This window comes from Vigna unguiculata, chromosome 2, assembly GCF_004118075.2.
Source record: "Vigna unguiculata cultivar IT97K-499-35 chromosome 2, ASM411807v1, whole genome shotgun sequence".
In the NCBI taxonomy this organism is placed as follows: Eukaryota; Viridiplantae; Streptophyta; class Magnoliopsida; order Fabales; family Fabaceae; genus Vigna; species Vigna unguiculata.
The window spans coordinates 490,011-507,271 of NC_040280.1; the positions used below are offsets into that span (position 1 = coordinate 490,011).

Here is a 17,261-nt window from a genome sequence, read left to right on the forward strand (position 1 = left end):
AAAATAGAAAAATTATTATTATTATAAATAACAATATAATAATAATAATTTGTAAACATATAAATATGAAAATTATAAATATAGATGACTAATTAACTAATAATGTGATAAAAAAATTTCATGTGATATGAATTTGAGGACAAATTCTCTTTAAGAAGGAGGGTATGATAGAAGTCTATCTCCTAAAGTTCAAGTTGTACGAATTTGAGGACAAATTCTCTTCAAGAAGGAGGGAATGATAGAGGAATATTCCAAGATTCCATACAAGAAGAACTTGAAGATGAACCTTTGAGTTTTCTTTTAGAAATTAGTTATGTTATATGTTTTTGGGCTTTGAGCTTTCTTTTACAAATTAGTTTATGCTTTTATGTTTTGGGCTTGGGTCTTTTTGTAGAGTTTTGAGGTTTACTTAAACTTATGTGCCTATAAATAGAGGTACCAAAAACTGGTGTGGACACTTTTAGTAATATATTAAATTTGATTTCATTAAAGAGGGGATTCTCTTTGTTCTTGGCTTAGGCCTCCGAATCTTATCAAAGATTAACATCTTTCTGGCGAATCTTCACTTGACTTATCAATTTGCTAGATTGTGGCATCATCCATCTCTGTCTTATTCCGCGTTTTTCTTTGATTTATTCGTGTCGTGTCTCTTGAGGATTCAAATTCAGAAACGACCATACTCTTTTCTGGATACGATCATATCATAATGGGTTTACAGTACACGTTTAGTTATATATGTATAAGTTATTTCAATATTGGTATTATAAAAGTAATATATTTCAAATTAAATGCTAACAACTTCAAATAATCACATGTAGTTGGAATTGTTATAAAAGAATTTAATGTATAAGAAATATAAATTAATAACATTGTATATATACTATAAATTTATTTTTAACATAATTATTAGTTTATATAATTGATAAAAGAAAAAGGAAGTGATAAGGTTGCATACGGGAACTGCAAACGTTATCTCCCCTAATGATCATTAATGAAAAAATCTGGAACCAAATGTTAGAAACAAATCTAAAGGAATAGTGTTAACGAAATATAGTTAAATTTAAACTAAAAGTAATTATTACTTTAATTCTTATCAATAGGGGTGAGAGAGATGAATGGAATAAAAATGTGAAAAGAGGTAGAACATGAAAAGAGAAAAAGGCAAAGAGAGATTTAATGTTGTAAGTTCATCAAGTTCATTTCGGTATAAGAAAGAAAGATAAAGGATAGTTGGTGTGAGTGCAACGAAGAAAAAAAAATCATCAAAATCTCAATACAACCTTGGTATATCTTCCACAATAACTATAGTAAGGGGAGAAGACATTTATCATTTTTTCTTTTTACTTTTATTATCTTTTTATCTCTTCATAATTATTTTTATTTTTATATTTAATTTAAGTGAGGTGTCCCTAACCTCATTCTAATTTATATTTAGTTCTCGTTCTTATTTATTTATTTATATTCATATCTAGTTGTGCACTGGTTCTATTTATTTAATTTATATTTACTTTCATTTATTTATTTATATTATCTTCAGTCATGCACTAGTTCTCTTTGTTTATTATATATTTATTTTTAGTTATGCACTGATCCTATATATTTATTTATACAATTACATGATTTTATATCAAAATAAAACTTATGATAAATAAAGATTTGGTTTTTGTAGTTGGAGGTATAACCTTGGGGATTTAAATGAGTAGTTAGTACTCAATATGAGATGTTCTTGAGTTACTTTGTTGGTCATGATCCAAGTTTTATGGATTTGAAAAGAGTTTTCATTTTATTTTATTTTATTAAGATATGTTATATTTTTATGTGATAATGTCTCACTTTCCTATTTTATGCATGAAAAACAAAATCTTATAATCTCATTGTAGATGGTTGCCCCTAACATGCCTGACCCTTTCTTCGCCGACATTGTGGCGGTCTTTCCGAGAAATGCCCGACAAACAAATGCAGTAAATAATTCTATGACATTTCAGGGAACAAGAAATTCTACCATCACCTTCCTAAATGCTCCAAATGCACCGGTTGTCCTTGAAGGAGAGATTGTGGTCACTTTTTATTTATTCCCAATAGTTCAAATGAATCCTATCCATAACATTTTTCCTCCACATGTTTAAAGGCTAACATACGATGGGGAAATTGTAAATAAACCAAATGCATCAGTTATCCTTGAAAGACATAATGTAGTTACTTTTTATTTACTCCCAATAGTCCAAGTGAATCCTATCCTAACATTTTTCCTTCACATGTTTAAAGGCTAATATACGAGGGGGAACTATAAATAAATAATATTCCTTCCTCTTCTAGTGTAGAAAATATAATATGTACCAAATGATGTAAATATAATATGCATAAAGTAGTGTAAAATATATAAATATATGTATATGTGAATATTTTAAGTATGTTATATGTTATTGTAAAATTATGTGTTAAAATTTTATAAGTATAATATAGAAAATAATTGTAACATCCAAAAAAAAAAATTGGTCATCTTATGAATTACTTGTCTAATGTATATTGCTAGACTGGTCTAATCAATTCATCAACAACTCATTTAATCAAGTATTTGTAAACTCATATAATCAACGTATGGAATGATTCATCTAATATTTTTCTGTTATACTCTTCTAATTAATGTATCCATAGTCTTATCTAATGTGTATTGTTAGACTTGTGTAATATTTTTTGCTATACTCATTTAATAAGTATATGGAAAGACTTGTCTGATGTGGTATTCCTAGACTCTTTTAATCAATGCATCGACAAACTCTTCCAATATGTATTGCTAGACTTGTCTCATAAGTATATAGACACACTTATATAATGTGTATTGTTAGACTTGTCTAATCAGTGTATGTTTAAATCCGTCCAATGCGTATTGCAAGACTCGTCTAATCATTGAGTGGACAAACTTGTCTAATGTGTATTAATATACTTATCTAATATGTGTATGAAAAAAAATTATCTAATGTATTTTGCTAAACTCATCTTATTAGTGTATGGACAAACTAGTCTAGTGTTTGTTGATAAACACATCTAAGTAGTGTATGAACAAACTTGTCTAATGAGTATTCTTAGACTCGTCTAATTAATGTATGGAATGAATCATCTAATGATTTTTGCTAAACTCGTTTAATTAGGGTATGAACAAAGTTATCTAATTAGTGTTTGTTCAAACTTGTCTAAAGTGTATTTTAAGATTCGTCTAGTTAGTGAATGAGAAAACTTGTATTGTATTAATAGACTTGTCTAATTTGTGTACAAATAAATTTATCTAATGTATATTGATAAGATCATCTTATCAATATATGTTGTTGGAAAACTTGTCCAATCGATGTTTGGATAGACTCCTTTGATGAGTATTCCTAGACTCGTGTAATGAATGTATGAAATGTCACGTTTAATGTTATTTTTTTGCTATACTTGCATATTAATTGTATGGACAAACTCATTTAATGTGTATTTTTAGACTTGTTTAATCAATGAATCGATAGACTCATTCAATGTTTTTTACTATATTTGTTTAATCAATGAATAAAATGGCTCATCTAATGTTTTTTGTTATATTCATCTAATTAGTATATGGAAAGACTCGTCTAATGTATATTGTTAGACTTGTCTAATATTTTTTGTTATGCTAATCTAATTAGTGTATAGACAGGTTGGTCTAACATGTACTGCAATACCTGTTTAATAATTTTTATTATATTCATTCAATTAATGAACGAAATGGGTTGTGTAATGATTTTTTTGCATACTTGTCTAATTAATATATAGATATACTTGTCTAATGTATATTATTAGATCTGTCTAATTTTTTTTTTTCTATACTCATCTAATCAGTGTATGGAGGGAACTATCCAATGTATATTATTAAACTCATCTATTTTTTTTATACTCATCAAGGGTGCATTTTTAGACTCATTTAATCAATGTACGTTTAATGTATGATTTTAGACTATTTTAATGACAATATAAATACATTAGTAGTATATTTTAAGACCATTAGGTTTTTAGCTTTTACCTTTTGTCCCAATCTTACCAAGAACATTTGTAATCCTTGAACTTTGACGTGAATTTGGGATTCGTCCTTGTCTGAAACATTTATACATTTTTGTCCTCAAACTTTAAACATGAATGAATATAATTATTTTAACTCAATTACGTCAACTATTTTTGACATGTTAAACGATTTCATGCTAGCATTTCAATTGTTTATACCGGTTGAGACATTCCTACTTCAATATTATAATATTAAGAAATATGTTTTTTTTATTACAAATATATTTTTTAGACCTTTGAAGTGAACAATTAAGTAAAACAAAAACTATAATATTAAGTAGTGTAACTTTTTGTTGTTACAAATATATATATTTTAAACCTTTGAAATGAATTATTAAATGCAATATTTTAATTTATTATGCTATAAATATAATTATTTAAAATCTTATTATATGAATTTTTTGGCACATATCATTCATGTTATTTTTTATTAGATTAAATTAATTTAATTTTTATATACTAAAATGAAGAAGACTATTTAATGATAAGAATATTTATATTATTGTTTAATATATATTGTCAACATAAAAAAAAGTTAACAATATAAACAATTTGTATTGTTAATAAATATATACTTATTTTTTAAATAATTTTATTTAAAAAATAATAATAAAATATATTTATTTAAATTTAGTTTTATTAAATTATCAAGTAATTAAAAATTATAAAAGGATAAAATAAAAAATGAAAATAATAATATTGTTTAAGATCTAAAATAATAATTTTAAATTTGAGAAACTAATAGTTCTATTTAAGAGTAAAAATAATAATTTATTAGATATTAAATGAATGAGTTGAAATATATTGCTATTTTTAGCGTAAATCAATTTAAAAACAAAATCAAATGCATAAAAGAGTAATGTAATTTTTTTGAGAAGATTTTTCAGATGAAAGTGTAAACCATAAAAAGATAAAATGAAAAATGAAAAAAATAATATAAAAATAGTAGGGATGACAATTCAGAGTGGGCCAGGCAGACTGGTCCGTAGGTCCACATAAAAAAACGTGAGACAGGTTGGGATATTGAACCTACTGGTCCACAATGACTTGTCTTGCATAGACCCGCAGCCCATACAGGATAAAGGCGGGGCAGGGCGGGCAGGTCCTCTTACCAAATTAAATATTCTCATTTTTTAGTTATCACATCATTAATTACATTGTTTATATAAGTTGTTTTTATTTTTGTTATTATTATTATTATTAGGGTTAAATATGTTTTTGGCCCCTTAACTTTCATTAAATTTTGGAATTAGTCTATTTCGAAACTTTGGACCAATTTAGTCATTCATCTTTCGAAATACGTGAATTTAGTCCTTTTACTCAAATTTTGTTAAGTTTATTTGACATTTCAAGCGCATTTCATAATAGTATTTGACTTAACATTAAAGCAAAAATGTGTCAAACAGTATAAATAACTCAAATACAATCCTCAAATGCGTACGAAACATCAAATAAAACTAACAAAATTTGATTAAAAGGAATAAATTCACGTATTTCGAAACTAGAATAAACAGTGCAGTAGCAATAAATGCGAGAATATTTACTTCCATAATCTTTATTATGTTCTATTTCTCTTAAATTTCTAAAAAAAAAAAATTCGGGATTTAATCCCATAGAAATGTTCAATCTTTCAACAATGGTATAAATTGGATTTCAATGATATCAAATCGGATCAATATCATGAATCACAAAATCTGAGCTATTAAATCAACTCATGAAATAGTATAACATAGGAAGATCTTTTATCCATACTAAATAAAACAAAAAAACATTTATTCTTGATGAAAGTCCAAAATCCCTTTCCTTCCTTTTTCGGCGAAACAAATGAAAAAGCAGGGGGGAGCCCCAAATAAAATTTTGTTTATCAATTTGATTCCCTACAAATACACAAAAAAGGAATTTATTTTTTATTTTTTTGGATTTATATCCAACGGGATTGACGGGGCTCGAACCCGCAGCTTCCGCCTTGACAGGGCGGTGCTCTGACCAATTGAACTACAATCCCAGGGAAAGGGGTGTACTGTATAAATATTTTTACGGACCGTTTCTGTCAAACCTTTTCTTTTTCTATTTCGGATTTGAACCTTTTTGTTGTAAATGAAAAAAGCGCATTTTTTTATATATTGATATGTATATCGATATCCACTTTAGTGAGATCGACACAAATTACTCGTAATCCGTTTCTTATTCTTATTCTATTAACAAATCGATTGAAAATTGAATCAATGAAAAAAATATTTTTTTTTCAATTTTTCCTTATATTTTCTATTTACAGATCTTGACATGAATACCGATTATTAACAAGATTTTGAATTTGGGGAAGGAAATATGGAATACAGAAAAAAAAAAAGAAATAACCTTAGATATGTTTAATATTTTGATTCTTTCGTATCATAGCACATCAATCATTTCCAGAGAACTATAAATGGGTTATAGAATTTCATAGTGGATCGGCAAATTCTTGTGCCGAGCTGGATTTGAACCAGCGTAGACATATTGCCAACGAATTTACAGTCCGTCCCCATTAACTGCTCGGGCATCGAGCCAGCACAATAGGAAGAATACATTTCAGTTTTTATTGAAAATTTTTGATCAACTTCCTTTCGTAACACCCTACCCCCAGGGGAAGTCGAATCCACGCTGCCTCCTTGAAAGAGAGATGTCATGAACCACTAGACGATGGGGGCATACTTGCCCGACCGCCATTATACTACGTTCATAGTATGAACATGTTTTTGCAATTGTCAATATAATGATATGATTCGATAAAAAAAATATATTTTTCGTTCTTTCATAATTCCATAGAAATTTTTTATTAATCATTTATATTTCTAAATTTTCAAATGCGTACGAAACATCAAATAAAACTAACAAAATTTGATTAAAAAGACTAAATTCACGTATTTCGAAAAATGAATGACTAAATTGGTCCAAAATTTCTAAATGGACTAATTCCAAAATTCACTGAAAGCTAAAGGATCAAAAACATATTTAACCCTTATTATTATTATGTTTATGTATAATCATTGTATGTAAGATAATGATTTTAGTTATTGAATATGAAATATCTTTTTATGCATTTTTAGAGGTACATGTCTTGTAAGGTGACATGTTACTATTGTACTTTAACTATAATTTTCGTTGCTATTGTTTCTTTTCTTTGATTAGGTAAACTAATTAGAATTATTTCCATAAAAAATGAATATAAATTATTATGAAAAAATAAAAAAGTTTTTATTTTGCTTCATCATAAAAAAAAATTATTTTACTCATCACAAATGCAAGACAGCCTGTGAGACAGGGTGGACCAGAAAAGTAAACTCGATATTAAACTACGAGACGGACTAACCCGACCTGCACTTTACAGACCAAAACGCGCCGAATTGACCCACTTTGTCATCCCTAAAAAATAGTATAAAATGACCAATTAAAAGTTATAGAAGGATAAAATTTAGGATAAAAAATAGTATAGACAAATTAGTTTAAAAATAAAATAAGTGGATAAAAAACTAATATAAATTATATGTTCATGTGGCAGAAAAATAAATATAAATAAAAAAGAAATTAAAAACGTTAAATAACTAACAACTAACTTTTAAGACAATTGTCAATAAAAAATGAAAAATATAATAATTTTGCTAGTATTTTTTTCTTAATATAATAGATAATAGATTATGTCACGTGATTATTATTTTATTTTTTTATCTTCATGTTAAATAAATATGAAGTTTTACAGTAATGAAACAAGATAATAATTATCTCACACCATTAAATGATATATACTTAATTAAAATATATAAAAATTTTAAGTATTCTGTATATAACTTTAATTTTATAACAATTCTGTAAGGCCCATTTTCTTTCAGCTTGTGAGTTTTGGGCCTGGCCTTTTCGTAGGCCCAAGGCCAGCCTTGTAGGGAACCCCTGCCCTCTACCATCTCATTCACTCTCACTTGTCCCTTTTGCAGAAACGGCTTCCCCCTCACTCACCCTTGAACTCCAGTTAAGGCTCTGCTAGAGCATAAGTTCCCTTTCCTTCCAACTAGCTACTCTACTTAATACTCTCGGGTAAGTTGAACCTTGACTTCATCCTTCCTCTTTCTAGTTAAAAGACTCTGGGTTCGTCTTAGGTTTTCCCTAATACCCTTTATGTAGGTTTCAGTTCTGTAAGTTGCTCTGGAACTCGTTTACTCTTGCTCGGGTTGCTGTTCTCTGTGTTAGTACCCAAAAAGGTAAGGGAAGCTAGAAACTTGGTGTTTTAATTTTTTTTTTTTTTGCTTATTTCTGGACTGTCTTTGGGTCTGTGATGCTGGAATGATGTATGTTGGTTGTGTATGAATGTTTGGTGCGTGAGTATGTTGGTTGAGCGAGGAGTTGCATGTGCTAACAAGTGAGAAACCTGCTAATCTCGCCCAGGAGAGTGACCTTCGCCTAAGCGAGAGTAGCAGGGACTCACCCCTGGTTTTCAGTTCGTGTTGTCGCCTAGGCGACGGGTTTTAAAATTGAGCGAGGTGCAGTCTTGCCTAGGCGAGACGCTGTCGCCTGAGCGAGAACCCGCTGGAACCTTGTAGTGGCCACTGTTGCGCTCTCGCCTAGGCGAGGAGGGGTCGCCTTAGCAAAAGGAACCCTTTCGCCTGGGCGAGGACCTTTAACTTGGGCGAGATGTTGCGATAGGGACTGCTGTGTTGGTTGATGTGACTCTACATTTGAGTTAATTATTTTCTTTGCTCATAGTATTTGGCCATGCTTGGTGTGTATGCCTGAATGGGTTTGGAATGAAAGAGCTGTTAGGTAATAAGCTATGATTTTGTTGGATTGAATGCTGGTATGCATGTGATAAGTATGAAATGAGAAACATGATATATTTGTTGGTGAAATTTCATGAGAATTGGGTGATTGTAAGGCATGTGGAATGTGTTGGGGAGGGAGTTTCATGGGAAACTCTTGGTGACATATATATATGCCTAGTGTATACCTTGATATAGGAGATGTCTAGATAAAGGAGGGTATCCTGAACTCTAATAATTGTTCACGCTCACATAGAGCAGAATGGTTAATGTGGTGAGAGTGGCAGGAGGTCCTAGTCTTGGGACGGTTTGGGCCCAAGACAATAGAGGATTAACCCTGTGTGTGGTTGGGTGAATACCCCTTGCGTCTAGACTCTGCAGAGTTTAGAAACTGGCGCAGGCGCATACTTCCTTTAGAATCCTATATCAAGTGTATGATCCGGATATCGAGTCGTAGTAACTTGCATTTGTCTGCTCTCTTATGATTGAAATGTTTATGAGTCGATTGTTGATAATCTGCCTGGTCTTGTACATGTTGTATAATATGTTAAATGTTATTTTCACTAGCTTACCCCCTTTCGTTCTCTGTGTTCTTGTTTTGGCTATCTCTTTTGCGATGATCACCTCTTGGTGGGAGTAGATGGGAAGCACGCTGAAGGTGGACCTGATGGTAACAATGGTGCGGCATAGAGGGTCCTATCACCTCTGGCTTTCAATAGAGCATTTTAAGGCATCAGTGTTTTTTTTGTTTTCCGAGCTCTAGAGCTTTTCTTTTGTGTATTGCTGAACCCCTGTAATGTATGTTTTGTTAGAGGCATGTGTGATAGACATGCCTCCTTTCCTTTAAGAACTTCTTGGATGACTGTAATGGTAGTTCATTATGTGTATTGTTTCATCTGATAACTCTGTTGTTCCATATTATGCGATGTTTTGTTTAATAGATTGCTCTATTTAAATGGATGTCACAAATTCAATTGCAGATAAGTAAATTTATAATAAACTTTAAATTTAATTAAGACTAAAAAAATATGAGTATTGCAAAAGAATACACACAAAAAAAGATCTTTATTTAAAAGAAACTATAATATCTATTAACTTCTTTCAAATTCATTTTCTTCTTTGTTTCCCACTGTACATAAATAAATAAGTTATAAAAATTTGAATAATTGTACATAAATTAAAACATTTCAGTTTTAGAAATATATTTTAGTTTTATAAATTAGTTATTATTTTAAATTAAGATTAAAATATTATAAATATTTTATATTTGATATTATGTTATATTTTGTTTTATATATAAAGTATATTAAAAAATTTAATAACAAATTTTTTATACAATATATCTTCTGTATATTTCATATATTTCATATTTTTCATATATATTTCATATCTTAAAAAGTTATAAAAATTTCGGCCACATTGCTTCATTCACAACATATAGTATTAGCTTCAGAAATAACATGCGATAACAGTAATAATATTAATTTATCACTTCATTTACAGTTGCTGAGTTGAGAAACATACTTACCTCACTAATTAATTGTTAATTGTGTAGAAATGGACTTGGGCCCAACGGTGTAAATAGTAGGTAATTCATCTTATGCCTTTATAAATTCTACCCAAAACCCTATATAAGAAAATTTCACTTTTTTCCCTTTTCAAATTGTGTAATCTAGAAGTTAAAGGTGACTTCTGAATTTCGAAGCCATTTTTCTTTCTTAGAAAAGACTTTCAGATTGTATAATTTAAAAATTGAAAATGAACTTCGGAGTTAAGAAAAAATAACTTTGAAACTATAAAATTTGAAAGTTATTTAGCTTCTGTATTGCACATATAAAAGTCTTTTTCCGTTTTTGAATTGTGCACATTGGAAGTCTTTTTAAGGAAATAAATGTTTTCAAATTATACAATCTCAAAGTTATTTTTTATTCCATGATTGTATAATTTGAAAATCATTTGTAACTTTTACAAATAACTTATGGATTATACTCTGAAAAGGATAAAAAATGAATATTTCTTATATGGGGTGATGCAATAAGAAACCGGTCCAACAAGAAAAGAAATTTATGGAGGTGTACTAAGAAATAGCCCAACATAAAAAGCTCATATTTCTTAATAAAATTTGGGGGTTTCTTTCTGCACTCCCAATATTTCTTCTGCACCTCTAAATATTCAAACTCTTCAATTTATGTCATCGAAAAATTAAATAAATAAATAAAATTTTAATTAGGTAAACGTAATAATTAAACAATTATGAAGTGGCAGAGGTAGTTGGCTGAGGTAGTTGGCTGCCTGAATTAATTGACAGTAGTGTTTGTACATGTATCGCTACACCCCCTCTTCTTTCACTTTCACTTTCACTTGCAGTAAAATAACTTTCGTTGTTGGCTGAAGTGTGAATTTTGCAGTTCAGGGTCCACTGGTATTTCACCACTTTGCTTCATTTCTTCTCAGAAAAAAGGTACGCATTACAAGATAAGTTTATATTTGATAAGTTTATGTTTGAGGTAAATGTTAGGTGAAAAAAAAAAAAAAACTGAGCTGGGTTTTTAATGTTCTACGCATGTTACAGAAGTCATTTTTCATCCATTAGCCATATACGAAAGTCGACTTCTAGAAGACAATAAAAAAATCCTACTTCTTGAAGTGGACATCCGGAAGTGTCTTGTGTAAAACAGAAGTGGACTTCCTTTATGGAAGTGAAGTTATTCTTTTCCATATACGGAAGTCGACTTCTGGAACACAATGAAAAAATTCCAATTTCCGAAAGTGGACATCCGAAAGTGTATGTGTAAAACGGAAGTGGACTTCCGGTACGAAAGTGAAGTTTTTTTTTAGTCTTACAGAAGTGGACTTCCGATCTTTAAAAAAGTTAATTTTTCGCAATTACAGAAGTGGACATTCGGAAATAAAATTTAATAGATTAAGAAGAGGGATATGATTACCTATTAATGTAGAGGAATGGTGAAGGGAAGAGGAAGACCAGAGAAAAAAACAGAGAGGGGTGTGGCTTGAGTGGCGACCTTAGAAGAGAGTGAGGAGAGTGATGCAAAGAATTTGGGGGGTGAGGTGAGGACGACGACTAGGTTTAGGTTAAAAAAGAGTGAAAAGTAATTTTCATTAAATAAAAGAGAGAAATGAGAGAAATGATTGATTTAAAATTTTAAAATGATCAAAGGGCAATTTTAAATTTTAAGAATGATTTAGAGGTGTAGAAGAAATATTGGGGGTGTAGGAAGAAAACCCCTAAAGTTTATTTATACTTACCGATAGAACACACCTGTGTCCATGATAAAATAATTATTTTAATTTATAATATTATTAAATTTAGATATGGTCATTTAAAGGATAAAAATGAAAATATAATTATTTTGATTTAAAATAAAGGTTAATTAAAGAATAAATTTGAAAAAAAATACAGAAAAAAGCGAATATATATATATATATATATATATATATATATTTCTACGGAGAACAAATAAGAGATATTAGAGAATACAAATAGTACCTTACCTCAATCCTTGACCTGTCGAGCTAGTTCCTTCTTGACTTGTACATGTTATCTTCTAACGTAGGCGGTCTGGATCCTTAGGGGTTACCTACGGAGAGGGCTCCGACAATCAAGTCAACAAAAAGGCTCTTCCAAAGTCAAATCTCAAATTAGGGAATTAATGAAAGCGTACCTCTTAATGGCTGGGGTCCACATGTATTTATAGAGTTATTTATTATATCTTTCTGGTATGGTTTATCTTACCAGAAAAGATGGAGAAGTGACAGGTATCAAGTATACGTCATCTTTTCTTCTAACAGTGACTCCAAACTGCTCGGTCATGTCCAAATCCTCATTTTTCATTCCCATGGGAAGCTTCCAATCAAAGTGATACAACAAAAATGCAAGTGTGAGCTCAACACTGATCAGACCAAATGTGCTTCCTGGGCATATTCTTCTTCCACCACCAAAAGGAATGTACTCAAAATTGTTTCCTTTGTAGTCAACAGAGCTATCAATGAATCTCTCTGGATAAAACCTTTCTGCTTCACTCCAATGATTAGAATCTCTTCCAATTGCCCAAGCATTCACAATCACCTTGCTTTTGACTGGAATATGATACCCACTAATCTCACATGCTTCTCTACTTTCTCTTGGAAGTAAAAGAGGAGCTGGTGGATGTAACCTTAGGGTCTCTTTCACAACTAACTTCAAATATTTGAGTTCATCCATGCAAACTTTATCAACTCTTCCTTTCATATTGAATACCTCTCTCACCTCAACTTGTACTTTCTTCATTACTCTTGGATCCTTCATCATCTCTGCCATTGCCCAAATAATGGTAGTTGCTGATGTCTCTCCTCCAGAAGCAAACACATCCTGCAAAGTATAATTATCATGGATTTGACCTTTTTCAATGTTAAAGGTGTAGTTTTAAGTAGCTTAGATTGTGATAAACTAGGTAAACCTGTCAAACAAACCATGAAGTTGTTAAAGTGTATCAAGGATTGAAGATTAAGATTATCCTCACCAGGATTATAGCCTTGATATTGTCAATAGTTAAGCAAATATCCTGGTTACTTTCATTACCATCAAGGAATTTCAGAAGAACATCTACCAAATCTTCCTCTGCTTCACCTTTGGACTTTGCTGCTTTGTGTTCACTGATGATGTCTCCTAATATCCTATCTGTTTGTCGGTGCAGTCTCTCGAGCTTAGGCCTCAAACCAGTAACTGTTTGAAGCCACTCAGCTGAAGGAAACAGATCTCCTATGTTGAAACCTGATCCACTTACCACGGCTTCTTTCACCACTGATATGAATTCCTCTTGGTCTTTGCATTTCATGCCAAACGCAGCTCTTGACATGATGTTATACACCGATGAAAGCACTGCTTCAGTGAGGTTGAAGAGAGACCCTTTATGTGAATCGATGATTTTGACAAGATGGGTGAGTTCCTCTTCTCTTATTGGCTGGAATGAGCTCACACGTTTTTGGGTGAAAAGCTCCACTGTGCAGATTTTTCGTAGCTGTCTCCAATAGTTTCCATAGGGTGCAAAAATTATATCAGTGGACTCATAAGTTAGTATATCAGAAGCTAGAATTGTAGGCCTTGATGCAAAGATGAGATCATGGGTTTTCATGATCTCCTTGGCATATTCTGGTGAGGAAACAATGATTGTGAAGACCTCCCCAAGTTGAAGATGCATCAAGGGACCATATATTTTGGCCAAGTCTCTTAATTTTCTGTGTGGTGCAGATGAAAGAAGATTGTGTATGTTTCCTATGACAGGTAGCTTCCATGGTCCTGGTGGTATTTTTTGAGATGACTCAGTTTTCTTGAGATTGGTCCCTATTTTGAGTGCCAAAATAATGAAGAGGAAAAAGGATATTGCAAGACCAAACATGTGAAGTGGTTGAGACTCCATGGTGACAGAAGAGAGTGGTGAGGGAACTGAGAGACTTGATAATAAGATGAGGATTTGGTTGACTTTGTCTCTTGTTGTGTCTGCTTTCTAGAACTGCTGAAAATTTCGTTGTAAATACATCTTCACGATGACCACAACTTCTAAAATATGGTACCGTGCTTGAGAAATAGTGTTGTTTCATTTAAAGTTTCCGTGCAATCTCCAAATGCTTTTTGTCGTTTTCTTCTGAACGCTTATGTTCCGCTAACACGTCTAAAACATTGTAGTGCCTTATGTACGGGTGTCAAGCCGGTTGGCATACGGGTTTGCTTACTATATATGGAGCTAAAAAAAGGTTAGTTTTATTTTGTTTATTTTGTGTGAGTAAAAAATTTTAGGTTAAATTATTTTTTTAGTCATTCTATTTATTAAGTAATATCTGTTAGGTTAAATTAAAAAAATTTTGTCTCAATTTAATTCTTATTTTCTTAAAAATATTCTATTTCGTACTTGCCGTTAATTTTGACCAAATAATGTTAAAGTTAATGACACGTGTCAATTTCTTGTATTTTTTGAATTTTTGAATTTTTTTTACACGTGTCACTCCACAGTTGTGCCACGTGTCAAAATGATTCAATTTGGTCCCTATATTTGTTTTTAGTTTCAATTTAGTCCTAATTTTTGTAAAATCAAAGCAATATTGTCCCTCCTTAAATTGACACTAAATTTAGTTTTTGTATAAATCTTATGACGATATTTTTACTAAAATTGACATTTTTATTAAATATTTGTAGAAATATTTTTAAACAAGCTTTTTTTTTAGTTTTATTATTAAACAAAGTTAAACCCCAAACTTAATTTCAACAATTAACAATTTTGTCATCATATATAAAGACATCAAGTGTATCATATTATACAAATTTAGTGAAGATTAAAAATCAAATAACTTGTCACACATAAGTTTAGAAACTAAATTTCAAGTTTAAAACAAAACTAAAGTTTAATGTTTTGTATAAAATTTATAGTTAATTTAAAATATTTCTATAAATATTTAATAAAAACGTTAATTTTAGTAAAAATATCACCATAAGATTTATAGAAAAGTAAATTGAGTATTAATTTAAGGAGGGACAATATTGCTTCATTTTAACAAAAATTAGGACTAAATTGAAACTAAAAACAAATATAGGAATCAAATTGAATCATTTTGACACGTGGAACAACTGTGAAGTGACACGTGTAAAAATATAAAAAATTAAAAAAAAGTTAAAAAATTAAAAAAATTAAAAAAATTGAAAAAAACTAGAAATTAACACGTACGTTGGCTTTAACAACGTATGGTCAAACTAACGGTAAGAACTAAATTGAATCATTTTTAAGAAAATGAGGACCAAATTGAGACAAAAAAAAACTTGATGACCAAACTAATATTACTTGACAAATAAAAGGACCAAAAAAGTAATTTAAAATTTTTTTTACGATCCAGTCTAATTTACTAGGGATTGGTGGATCAGTGGATTGACTCACTTACGAATATTATTTTTTTAATTTATTTTATATATTTATTGTATTATAGTGAGAGTGAATTGACTAAATTTATTTTGTATAATAGTGAAATCAAAGTGTTCACCTAATTTTTGAAATATTATTATAAAGATAACAATTAAAGATTAAAGTATCGATGTATATAAACTTAACAAAAAAATTAATTAAATATTCAAACTATTCAAATATTATTGAGCAACACTCTAACATTTAAAAATATGAAATTGTGAACCTTAATAATTAGAAGTAATAAATAATTGTAACAAAATAATTTTAAAAACGTTGTAAAAAAATGTTAGTGGTTAAGTGGGTTAACTCACCTTTAACCCGACTCTAAGTCAACCGAATTCAGTTCAAACCACTTTTGAAAATAATGAAGTTTCTTCAACCCAACCCAGCTTGAACTTGTGGTGAGCCGGGTTAGATTACAAGTTAGAACCCATTTTGACATCTCTAGAGCCTTGTGATTAGAGTTGTGATGGGTCAAAACCCGTGGGCCAACCTGACCCACCAAGAATTCGGCTCACTCGGGTTGATCCCGTAGTGAGTCAGATTGGCTCACAAACCCACCTACAGATAAATGATCACACAATTTTTTTGTATTTGGATTGGGTTGGGCTGGGGTTTTTTTTAGCCAACATATTGGGTTTGCAAATACAAACATAATATTTTGTGATTTTGGTTTATATTCGGGGTTGAACATTATTTTGGATTGTATCGAAGTTTATATAAACTTTAATCATAATTAAAATTTAGTTTTTTTTGGGACAAAAAAATTATATTTTTCTTAATTAAGTAGTTAGTGAGCCAATCCGTTTAGCCCACCAACTCGTGGTAGACCGAATCAGATTCAATTTTTTTTTGGCTTGCTAATAAGTGAGGCGGGTTGGGTTGGCTCACTAAATGGCCAACCGGTGGTGAGCTGGGATGGATAGGACCAGATAACCCATTTTGACAACTCTACTTATGATTCTCGCACCTCCTAATCCTATATGTCCACTCTTATGTTCTAGGACTTTTTTTTTCTATGGAAACACTTTAGAATAAATTTGTTATGCTTACAAGGGAACTTTAAACTTTATATTCTCAGTCTACTTTATATTATACTCATTTGAGTTAATACTACTATAAACCACAGAAAAATTTATAGACCAGATAACCCATTTGAGTCTAAAATTTGATAATAAAATTTATAGATCATTTTAGTTAAATATTGTTCATCTACTTATTTTTAGGACTTCCAACTCAACACCTAATATTTTTAACATATAATTATTTGGTTGTCGTTTGATATATATTTCTTTTGTGTCTTGTGTGTCATCGGAGTCCTCCTTGTAGGAAAGGTGAATTTCTTTTCTACTGGGAGTCCATATGTGATTTAATGTTTTACTACGTGTAGAAATGAAAAAATTGAGAAATTGAGGTTGGAAAAAAAACTTAAAAGTTGTCTTTAATTTGAAAG

General features: G+C 30.4%; 1 protein-coding gene and 1 non-coding gene across 4 annotated transcripts; both read right to left on the minus strand.

The window, feature by feature from the left end:
- Nucleotides 1-6,002: 6,002 nt before the first annotated feature.
- TRNAD-GUC lies at nucleotides 6,003-6,076 on the minus strand. Its single transcript has one exon. It is a non-coding gene; the product is annotated as a tRNA-Asp (tRNA).
- Nucleotides 6,077-7,319: 1,243 nt separating this feature from the next.
- LOC114173300 (cytochrome P450 71D11-like) lies at nucleotides 7,320-14,343 on the minus strand. 3 transcript variants are annotated; one of them, XM_028057594.1, is made up of 4 exons: nucleotides 13,379-14,343; nucleotides 12,542-13,227; nucleotides 12,367-12,457; nucleotides 7,320-7,473 (listed from the first exon to the last, which is right to left on the minus strand). In XM_028057594.1, the coding sequence occupies exons 1-2, from the start codon at nucleotides 14,273-14,275 to the stop codon at nucleotides 12,604-12,606; spliced, it is 1,521 nt and encodes a 506-aa protein (XP_027913395.1). In that variant the 5' UTR covers nucleotides 14,276-14,343; the 3' UTR covers nucleotides 7,320-7,473; nucleotides 12,367-12,457; nucleotides 12,542-12,603. The 3 variants fall into 3 exon arrangements, with proteins under 3 accessions (XP_027913395.1, XP_027913393.1, XP_027913394.1); XM_028057592.1 differs by lacking the exon at nucleotides 7,320-7,473 and adding an exon at nucleotides 11,006-11,304 and having other exon boundaries at nucleotides 12,372-12,457; XM_028057593.1 differs by lacking the exon at nucleotides 7,320-7,473 and adding an exon at nucleotides 11,006-11,304.
- Nucleotides 14,344-17,261: the final 2,918 nt, after the last annotated feature.

Bases quoted from the DNA above. Each gene is read 5' to 3' on its own strand.
- LOC114173300 (XM_028057594.1), bottom strand. From the start codon at position 14,275: ATGGAGTCTCAACCACTTCACATGTTTGGTCTTGCAATATCCTTTTTC. The intron at 13,228-13,378 runs GTGAGGATAATC...TATACTTTGCAG, and splicing joins ATATCAAGGCTATAATCCTG to GATGTGTTTGCTTCTGGAGG.